Source organism: Diabrotica undecimpunctata, chromosome 7 (assembly GCF_040954645.1).
Source record: "Diabrotica undecimpunctata isolate CICGRU chromosome 7, icDiaUnde3, whole genome shotgun sequence".
NCBI lineage: Eukaryota > Metazoa > Arthropoda > Insecta > Coleoptera > Chrysomelidae > Diabrotica > Diabrotica undecimpunctata.
In genome coordinates, this window is record NC_092809.1 from 119,629,808 (window position 1) to 119,640,586 (window position 10,779).

The following is a 10,779-nucleotide window of genomic DNA, read 5'->3' on the forward strand; positions in this document are numbered from 1 at the left end:
GCGTCAAAATGTCATAGTTTTCATTTGCACCTTCCTCATCCCCCAATAATATTCGAATATAGTAAACACAATTTAACCATATATTCTACTTTTGAAACCAAGGATCTAGGTGTGAACCTTGACTCTAACTATAAATCACACATTTCCACAACAATACAGAAATCTATGAAGCTACTTGGATTTGTGAAGAGAACCATCAAAGATTTTTCTTACATCTCTGCTATTTGATCTCCTTCTCCATGGTTAGATCCCTTTTCATTTACTGGTCTACAGTTTTGTCCCCCTATTACATTGCATCTAAACTGAAACTTAAGACTGTCCAATTTTCTGTCATGCCATTGTATGGATGCATGTATACTGTGAATATGTTGCATTAGAATGTATACTGAACTTCTCTTGAGGTATATAGAAATCAAAGAGACTTAATAGTTCTATTTAAAATTATCAACAGCCTGTGCACCTGCTTCAAACTTCTCTCCAAAATATTTGTTTATTATTCTCCAATATTGCAACTAGGTATGTGCAGACTTTTTATATTCTTTTCATAGATTCAATTACTCTTATAACAGCTTTACTCCCAGAACTCTTCTATTAGCTAACTCTTCAAAGAAGCTCCAAATTTTTAATCTATCAGTTTTCCCCTTCAAAAGTGATAATTCTGATCCAACTTTGTAATACTTTCGACTTCAGCTGCATGCATTAGATAACTTAATACCATTATACCTTGTGACTTTTTCTGAATTGATTTGTTATCTTATTTTGTGACTGTATATGTTATTTTTTTTTGTAATCATACTATTCATATATTCTTCTTCCAAATCAGTTTATTGTATTAACTACATTTATAGCACTGTAAATAAAACTTGTAAAATGTTGTAAATAAAATGATATATTTTTAGTAGCTTTTGTTTTATTAAAATTAATTATTTTACAGAGGAAAGTGTGTTTATAAGCCAAATAAGAAAAGTTTGTAAATATAACATAAATATTAATGAACCAAAATATATACAAGTATCATCATTCTATTTGCCTTTTCGCCACATTAATAGATGTTCCACTTTTTATCTAAAGGAATTGTAGGGTATTGAATTGAAATGGGTATAACTCCTAAATTTCCTAGTTGCTGAGTAATTACCTAAAATATTTATATGTAGTTTTCAAAGAACTAATAATCTTTACTAAAACCTACTTCATCACATTCCCTACTCATGCGAAAATGCTTTACAAAAAGATCTCCCATATATTATTGGTGAATGGTTTCCTCATAAAAATTTTGATTAGGAGGCACTTGAGCTCTCTCAACATTATTTAGCTCTAATTCTTCATTTTGTGTCAACTGATCCACAACATTTCCAATTAGCTAGATATTATTTTCCTCGTCCGCAAGTTCTTCCACTAATACTCTAATTATGTCATTCCTTTCTATATTCCTATTATATGAATGTGACGTAAAGTTAAATAATATTTAAAAGTCAAGCTAAATTGGTAATCTACTGACAAACGTAAACAAAGAACAAAAATATTTAATTTTTAAAATGACAAATTATTTGACATTGACAGATAAGGTAGCGGTAGCGGAATCCAGCAGGTTTTGACTTATGACATTTGGTCCAGCGCTAACCGATGGATTCGGAAGTAGCGGAGCGGTAGCTGCTCCGTCTGCTGAACGCGCCCAGTGTTTCGAGTTGTATTAATTTGCGATTAAATAATTGTTTGCTTTTTTGCCATCATATTTAAATAATTATGGTTTTAACTGTTGCGTTAATGGTTGTAATAATTACAATAAGGATGCTCAAATGCATATTTTTCCAAAAGATAGGGCTGTAAGTAGAAAATGCTGATATAAGATTTTATTTATTTTTTAATAATTGCCTTAAAATGTCCGATGTTGTCCCAAACTTCTTTCATTTCACGTTATGATGTGTACCTATTAGAATTGTTGCCGATATAGAATTAGGTAAAAGTATTTTAGGAAGTAATATTATCGCCATTAAAAACGTGGCAATTCTTCAATGTTTTAAGAACTTTTTCTACAACACTTTTGTTTATTTGTCCTTTTGTAAAGCACCTCTAGAAACATACTGTGTAACATTATTTTCACAGAAAATATTAAAAAAAAACTATTTATTTTTTAGCTTTATGATATTTGGATTAATATAATTGGTAGAGAAGACTTGCAGGTGAAACCTATGGACAGGGTCCGAAAGTCATACCGCATTTGCACAATTCATTTTGGACCAGAAGCCCGCTATGTTGGATCGAGATATAAGTCCACCTTGAAATGTGATGCTATTCCTTCTCTGTTTCCCAATACTGCTTGCAGGAGGGAAGGTGGGTTTTATTAGTTATGTCATAAATTATATCTTCATAGAAATCTGGATGTGTTCATAGTGTTACCAAGAAATGTAAATAATAGGTATTAAGTACATGTTTTTTTGCAGCTTCTGCTAAAGTGTATAAGTCCCCTGCAGAGAATTCTAGAACGGAGCAAAGAGAATCAAGAGAAACTGAACAGGTTAGCATTGTTATGCCATCAACTTCTCAATCAATCTGTGCAGAAATTTTACCACTTCGTTCTACATCTACACCAGAACGAAAAATTGAAAGTGAATACGGAATGTGTACCCCAACAAAAGTGTCAAGTAAGTTTTTTTGTAACATAAATTCATATGTATCTAAAGATTTTATGTTACCTATCATGAATTAAGTTGCAATATTTAAAAGTTCATGCAATGTAGGTTATAATTTTTTTACAGATTGCAAAGCAAACAAAAAAATTATAATTGGGATTTTAATAATTGTTCTAGGTGTTTATTTAAGTTCCCAAAATAGTAGAGTAAATATAGTTTTTACTTCAGAAAAAATCAACCTTACGAAATTACTTTTCATACTAAACAATGTTCCATTCAAAGAAAATCTCAAAAATTTTGTTCAAATGATATGTCTCAAAAAATGTAATTTTTGAAAACTTAGTATTTTTACAGAATTACTACCAATTGAGGATATAACTCAAGTTTAAAGGGCTATATTACAATTTGATAGGTGCTTTTTTAAAGCTTAATATGTAATGTTTAAAATGTAATGTTTCAAACTTATTAACTTAAAATGAAATTAACAACTTTTTTTTGAGAGAATTAAGAAAAATTAAAAAAATGTAAAATAAAAACTGTAAAATATCACTTAAAAAAAATGTTTGTAAAAAGTCATATAATTTTTTTCTGCACAACTTACCTAAAATACATTTAATAACAAACTTGAAAAGTAAGAAACATGTTAAACAAAATTTTTTGAGCTCTTATATGAACTCTTTTTCTATAATATCACTATTTTTTAATCATTTGTGAAAATATCATTGTATTGCAACAACGCAATTGCATCAACGTTTTGCAAGATGCAACAAACATTTTTTTAATGTCAAATCAAGACTCTGAAACAATTCGTCAAACTGGAGCTAAATGTCTTCTTGCATTGTACTGTGCTGCAATGGCTGATAAGGATTTAAATGAATTTAGGTATAAAACTTTGGTCAAAAATGCTGCAAAATCTAAAACAGTTAATCTGGCACTCCTTCCACCTGCTGAAGATTTAGCTAATCTGATAGAATTGCTAAAAATGATAATGGAAAACTGGCTGTGGGAGTCAATGTGATGCAGAAAAGCTGGATTATTCTGCACCACTGCTTGCTCTCATTGTTCCGGACAAGACCGTTTAAATTGTTCAGTTTTCAATAAACAAGAAATTGAAGAATCCGGCATTTTGAATTTTCAAATTGTAATGTCAGATTCGGATTCAGCATAATCAAAAACAAAATAGAAAAATTTTTGATCAATGTAACATAATTATAAATTCACCGATATTTTTTAAATTATTTATACAAAAACAGCTTTTATTGTTTAAACAATTAATGCACAAGTAGCAGTTAAATCTGTGATTAGAACTTTGTCCTTTAAAATATATATAAACTAAAAAAAGGTTTTAGAAAAATATAAGCTTTTTTGATTTTTTCCAAAACAGTGCATGTTTTCGATCTATATTGACTCCACTAAAATCTTAAAATGGTGGTTAGTTTATATAAATTTAGTTAAAAGATTAGAATGATAATTGCACGATTTTCATTATAAACTAATAGTCACAGTATAAAAGGGAAATAGTTGGTACATGTTTAAATAGATAGGTTTTGAATAGTTTATGTATTATTTTCAAAAACACATTTTATTTTTAGGTCTGAACAAATCCACAAGCATACTGTCCTACATCAGTGTAAAACGAACTGCAGAGCTTACACCAAAAGCGAAGAAAATGTACAGAATAGCTTCCAGTCTTCGCAGAACTGCCAAGAAATTAAACTTCCTTTGTAAACTCATTTACATCATTAATTGTGAATAATTTTTTGTCTAGCCATTCTTACTCGCCAAATTGTAAAAATGACGACTTAGAAGGATTGGACAATTTAAAACATATGTTAACTTCCCCAGTTCCATTGCAAACAACCTTTTTTAAAATTCCTGATATTCAGTTACCTAAGTATAAATCAGGCTCTAGCACTCTTTTAAGACGAGGGAAGTTAACATATGTTGCCGGATTTGTGGCAAAAAAACTGTTACATTTTATTAAAATATGCCCACAGTGCCGACAGGATTTAGTAGGAGGTGACAGAAATGAACCAGAATATTTTGTAATAAATGCTAGAGCATATTCTGCTAAAGCCTTGCTTGCATCTTCTACCAACTTTAACAAAATTTTTCAAGAATGTATATTTCTCTTAAGCAATATGTTGCCTCAGCTTTGTCACTTTTCAAGCATTACCTCTGTAATGAAATTATTGGTAAAAAATGAATTCAAAGGAAATATTTTTCTTTGTGAGGATCATAATTTACTACATCTATTTCTAAATTATGTTTCCAAATTTCATTTATTTGTTTGGATAAAAAATATTAACAAAATTCTTAAAGGAAAACAAAAAGCTGGTAATTCGTCTGATAAAATAAAAATATATGCGACAAAAAAATTTGAAAAGCGACAAAAATATTTGTTTTCACAGCTACCAATACAAGCTCAAAATCGGTTAAGAACAGGTCAAGAGGCCTAATATAAGAAGAAGAAGAAGTTTATTGATTCAAAAATAGGGAAAGCCCTAATACATACAAAATTAATCAATTTATAACTGTTACGTCCCTCCACATATATACTCAGTTTTTATTAATAATTTTATTATTTTATTTTTATATTTTAATTCTTTACTTAACGTGTGTGTATGTCTTGTTATCGTAAATTAATACGGACCTGTACAGTTCCCCTCCTAGTCTTAAGGGAGCAAGCTACGGGACGAGACGCATATTTCAATCTTAGTTTAGAGATAGTCCTGTATAAATCGTCGCGCTAAACACTCCAGTATTTGTATGACTAGTACCCTGACCACGTGACATTGTGAGAAGATTTTGTTCCCGAATCGCCCAGTGCACTGAGGAAGAAGAAGAAGTATCCATCAACATCACAGGTACCGTAATTTGATTGCATACACACATAGTATTTATATTAATTGATAAATTTACATAGAACTTATTTTCATATTAAAATTAAACCAGCACCTAAAATAAACAATTATGAATGAGTGTCTCTTATAGAACTTAACTTTCAATCATTGGTCCTTCTATCCGCATTAAAATTAGTTTAAATAATTTATTCAATTAAAAACGTGATCAAATTATATAAATTTTTAAATATTTGGGCAAAGTTTCTTATCAAAGGTCGTTTAAAATCACTGAAAAAATTCCACAGCGGTAGACATCTGGCAACAGATGCGATAATCCCAAACGAGGTCTCTACCTGACCCTCTGACAAAACTCTCAAAAATCTCGTACAATTTCTGTGGGTAGTAAATTTAGAATTCTTTAAATACAAGGGGTTTATATGATTATATATTTATTTGATATAACTTAGGAAATTAAAAAAAAACGCAATATTAATTGAACACTACTGGTTTTAAAAATATTTTATGCGTATATTTCTCGTTACAATTAAATAAATATATATTGATTTTGTTTAAATTATACTTGGAGTGTTTTTTTGTTTGCTCGATTGTACATACTCATATATAATAAATATTTATTCTTACTGATACTTATTGAGTTTCATAACTTTAAAAGTATTACATATACGACTACATATTGAATTTATTGAGATCATTCTTTAAAGGTTCTTTGTGTTACATAAATTTCTTTTTCTATATCTACAATAATGTCTTCCAGAAATTCAAATAAAATTGTTCGTTTGCGTGCATTGAGAAACGTTGACATTTGTAAGATTAAACAAATGGAAAAGCTGGCAGAGGAAGTGTTGGTTGATGGTTCATTAATTCCAGGGTTTCTCTTTGCTGCAAAAGATTATGAAGCTATCAATACTAGCTTCAATAATCAGCATACTGAATTAATTAATTTAATTGCTGTCGAGGAAGACGCAAATTTGGATACGGAAGAAATAATTAGGTTTGAATTTGCCAATAGTATTAATAAAATAGCTTCTCTTTATTTTAAACATAATTCTTTATTAAATAATACAACTAGTGGAACTCAAAATGTGTCTGCTGATCCACAAATCAAATCAAAACGTAACGTAAATCTTCCTAAACTAAATTTAAGTATATTTGCGGGCGAGATTACAGATTTCCCCACTTTTATAGACTTATATAATGCTCTTGTACATAATAATTCTGATCTTTCTAATATAGAAAAGTTTAGTTATCTTCTGCAATCACTTAAGGGAGTACCTTACAATTTAATTAAAAGCATTAAGCTGCAAGATTCTAATTATATAATTGCTTACAACACCTTAATTGATCGCTATGAAGGTAAACGAGACTTATCTAGAGCATTATGGAAAAATATTCAAAATGCCAGTGTGGTTAAAACTGATGATCCTGTTTCACTTAGAAAATTATTAGATATTTTCAATGAAAACTTAGCCTCTTTAGAAAAATTACTTTTTTCTCCCGCTCAATGGGACTTTATTCTAATGAATTTACTGATGGACAAATTGGATGTAGAAACAGTTAGAGCTTTCGAATTACACTTTGCTTCAAAAAATGTACCTTCCTATGAGGAAGTTTATAAGTTCGCATTGCAGCGTTGCACTTCATTGGAGTCATATAAAAGACAAGTCAGCAAAAATGTTAAATCTACTAGTTCCGATACTTCTAATAACGTAAGGTATTCATCTCGTCAAACTTCTACATTTTTGACCAGTTCTGTCAAAAATAAGTGTCTATTTTGTGGTTCAGATCATGCTTTATTTAAATGCAATCAATTTCTTGCTGAATCACCTCAAAAACGTTTTGACTTTGCTAAACAGAATAAATGTTGTATAAACTGCTTGTCTAAAACTCATGTTACGATCAAATGCCTTTCATCCAAAAGATGTACACATTGTAATAAAAAACATCATACTGCTCTTCATTTTGATAATCTCAATGCGAATGATCATTCTTCTTCTTCTTCTCACAACGAGGTTGCTAGTTCATCTAACGATCCTATGCCCTCTGTTTCCGCCTTATCAAATACTTTGACAAATAATGTCTTGCTAGCTACAGCTACAATCTATGTTCTCGATCGTTTTGGTAAAGCCTTGGAAGTTAGAGCCTTATTAGACAGTGCGTCTCAAGCTAACTTCATTAGTAAAGAATGTGCAGACAAATTAAGTCTCCCTAAATTAAATGCGGCTTTATCGATACAAGGTCTTGATAGAATGTGCACCCCAGCCAAATCAGGCGTAAAATTGAACATTTCTTCGTCTTATGACATAAACTTTCATTGCGAGATAGATGCAATAATTCTTCCTCAAATCTGTCAAAACATGCCAACTGTTCCAATTTCTTTAGACAACTTGCCGTATCTTCAACATTTAAGGTTGGCTGATAAAATGGCAAATATTCCAGGTAAAGTTGATGTTCTATTAGGAGCAAATATCTTTCCTTACATCTTAACAGGAGGAATTATTAAAACCCGTAATGATCAGCTTTCAGCTCTTGAAACAAGTTTCGGTTATGTTTTGATGGGAAATATTCCACCTACAAATATAACAAATATTCATTCCTTTTTTACGTCATTTTCTGCTAATGATTCTGAGCAATTAGATGCGACATTAAAACGATTCTGGGCCATTGAGGAAGTACCAGAAGTTAAATCTTATTCTCCGGAAGACTCATTCTGTGAGAAGCTGTATACTCAAACCACTTGTAGAAATTCCGAGGGCAGATTTGTAGTAAAGCTGCCTTTCAAAAACGAAATACCTTCTTTTGGCGACACAAAACGTTTAGCCTTACAAAGATTTAGTTCTTTAGAGCGCAGATTTGCCAAAAATGAATCACTTAAGATTCAATATTCAAGCTTTATCAAAAGTTTCATAGATAATCATTATTTAAATCCTATTCAGCCAAGTACGGCAATAAATAATGCTTATTATCTACCACATCATTGTATTTACAAGGAGTCTAGTACTACTCCATTGCGCGTTGTGTTTGATGCTTCTGCACACGCCCCTAACTTTCCGTCTTTAAACGATACGTTATATTCAGGTCCAAAATTACAAAATGATCTTGTAAATTTATTGCTTAAATTCAGGTTTCATAAATACGTCTTTACTGCAGATATTAAATCCATGTTTACTCAGATTCTTATCGCTCCTGGGCAATAAAGGTTTCAAAGAATACTTTGGCGTTTTTCGGAACAGGAATCTATTGCTGAATACGAACTTACTCGGGTTACTTTCGGTGTGTCTAGCTCACCATATCTTGCAATTCGTACTCTACAGCAGCTAGCACTCGACGAACCGGACTTACCTGTAGCCTCATCTATACTCCTAAAAGATACTTACGTAGACGATGTGGTGACAGGAAAGGATTCTTTAGAAAATAGTGTTCTTGCTATAAAAGAATTAATATCATTATTGAAACGTGGTGGATTTGAGTTACGAAAATGGGCAAGTAATGCCCCTCAGTTATTCTCTCTCGCTAATATTCCTTTGGATCATATTCTGCAACAGTCTTTTTCATTTGACTTAGATCAATCTTCGTTGAAGGTATTAGGACTTGGATGGAATCCATCATCTGATGATTTCTTTTACAAAATTTTACCTCTTCAAGCTTCCTGTACAAAGCGAAATCTCTTATCCCAAATAGCTCGAATATTCGATCCTTACGGTATTCTTAATCCTGTCACTTTGATAGTGAAGACTATTATTCAGCGTCTTTGGCTACTTAATTTAGATTGGGATGCAACTCCACCTTTGGAAATTACTTCAAGGTGGGAACAATTTAAAATTGAACTGCCTATACTATCTAAGTTTACTATACCTCGTCATATTTCTTTAAATGCAATTATTTCCTGTGAGCTTCATGGCTTTTGCGACGCTTCTTTACGTGGATCTTCTGCTGTTACATACCTTCGTGTGTGTTATGATACAGGAGTCATCAAAACTTATTTTCTTTTAGCTCGAACAAAGGTATCTCCTACCAGGGTACAAACTATTCCTCGTCTCGAGCTCAATGCAGCAGTAATTCTTAGTAAATTATTATCTTATATACTGCAGACTCTCACTATACAGTTTAGTAGAATTTACGCATGGTCAGATTCGACTTTTGTTCTTCATTGGATTAATTCACAGCCATATAAATGGAAAACCTTCGTCAGTAACAGAATTTCTTATATTCAAGACAGGATAGCTTCAAAACACTGGCGATATATTCCTTCTTCATTAAATAGTGCGGATCACGGATCCCGTGGACTTTTCCCTGAGGATTTCTTAAATACTCCTGCTTGGTGGGTGGGTCCAGAGTTTCTTCGCACTACTGAAGATAACTGGTCATTCTCTTTGACCGATTCTATCGAACATAACTTAGAATTGAAACAGAAAAGTTGTCTTTTGTCTTTTCCATCTAATGAATTTGTCGATAATCTCTGTAATCGATTTTCTTCCTTTTCAAAATTAAAACGTATCTTTTCCTATGTTCTTAGATTTGTTGGTAACCTAAAATCAGTCAATCAACGAACAGTTGGAAAGCTTTCTATTCAGGAACAAAGTAACGCCACTAATCAACTAATTAGATTAGTGCAACAAAGATATCTGAAGGAGGAAATAGAACAGGTTAAAGGTAATTCTATAAAATTCAAATATTTGAAAAAATTAAATCCCTTCTTTGATTCACATGATCTCCTAAGAGTGGGCGGAAGACTTAGCCAGTCAGAATTAGCGTATGATAAACGCTTTCCTCTTCTTTTACCTTCCAAAGGTAATTTTATTAAATTACTTATTTCGGAAATCCATATTGTACATCTACATGCAGGCATTCAAGGTACGCACTTCGCCTTGTCACAAAACTTTTGGATAATTTCATCCAAACGTGTTATTCGTAGTGTCCTTTCAAAATGTCTTTCCTGTTGGAGACTAAAACCTCAAAATTATCAGCCACCTATGGGGGCTCTTCCCGACCTACGGATATCCAAGGCCAAACCATTTTCTTGCGTTGGCGTCGACTTTGGCGGTCCTTTTCTGATACGAGCCAATAAGCTTAAAAATGCTAAACGAACGAAAGCCTATATTTGCCTATTTGTATGCTTTGCCACTAAGGCTTTGCACTTAGAATTGGTATCCGAACTTAGTACCGAGGCATTTTTAGCCTCATTCAGACGTTTTATAGCACGCCGAGGACGTTGCTCTGTTGTCTATTCTGATTGCGAAACAAATTTTGTAGGAGCAAAATCCTATTTAGAAGACATTAAGTCACAT

At 31.9% G+C, this 10,779-nt stretch overlaps 1 protein-coding gene across 2 annotated transcripts; it reads left to right on the forward strand.

The window, feature by feature from the left end:
• The first annotated feature begins 1,669 nt into the window (after nucleotides 1–1,669).
• On the forward strand, nucleotides 1,670–8,804 carry LOC140445753 (uncharacterized). Of its 2 annotated transcripts, none has more exons than XM_072538074.1 (4): nucleotides 1,670–1,823; nucleotides 2,136–2,331; nucleotides 2,442–2,642; nucleotides 4,223–8,804. In XM_072538074.1, the coding sequence occupies exon 4, from the start codon at nucleotides 6,238–6,240 to the stop codon at nucleotides 8,686–8,688; it is 2,451 nt and encodes an 816-aa protein (XP_072394175.1). In that variant the 5' UTR covers nucleotides 1,670–1,823; nucleotides 2,136–2,331; nucleotides 2,442–2,642; nucleotides 4,223–6,237; the 3' UTR covers nucleotides 8,689–8,804. The 2 variants fall into 2 exon arrangements, with proteins under 2 accessions (XP_072394175.1, XP_072394176.1); XM_072538075.1 differs by having other exon boundaries at nucleotides 4,223–6,232.
• Nucleotides 8,805–10,779: the final 1,975 nt, after the last annotated feature.

Coding starts and splice junctions, on each gene's coding strand:
- LOC140445753 (XM_072538074.1), top strand. CDS start 6,238: ATGTCTTCCAGAAATTCAAATAAAATTGTTCGTTTGCGTGCATTGAGA.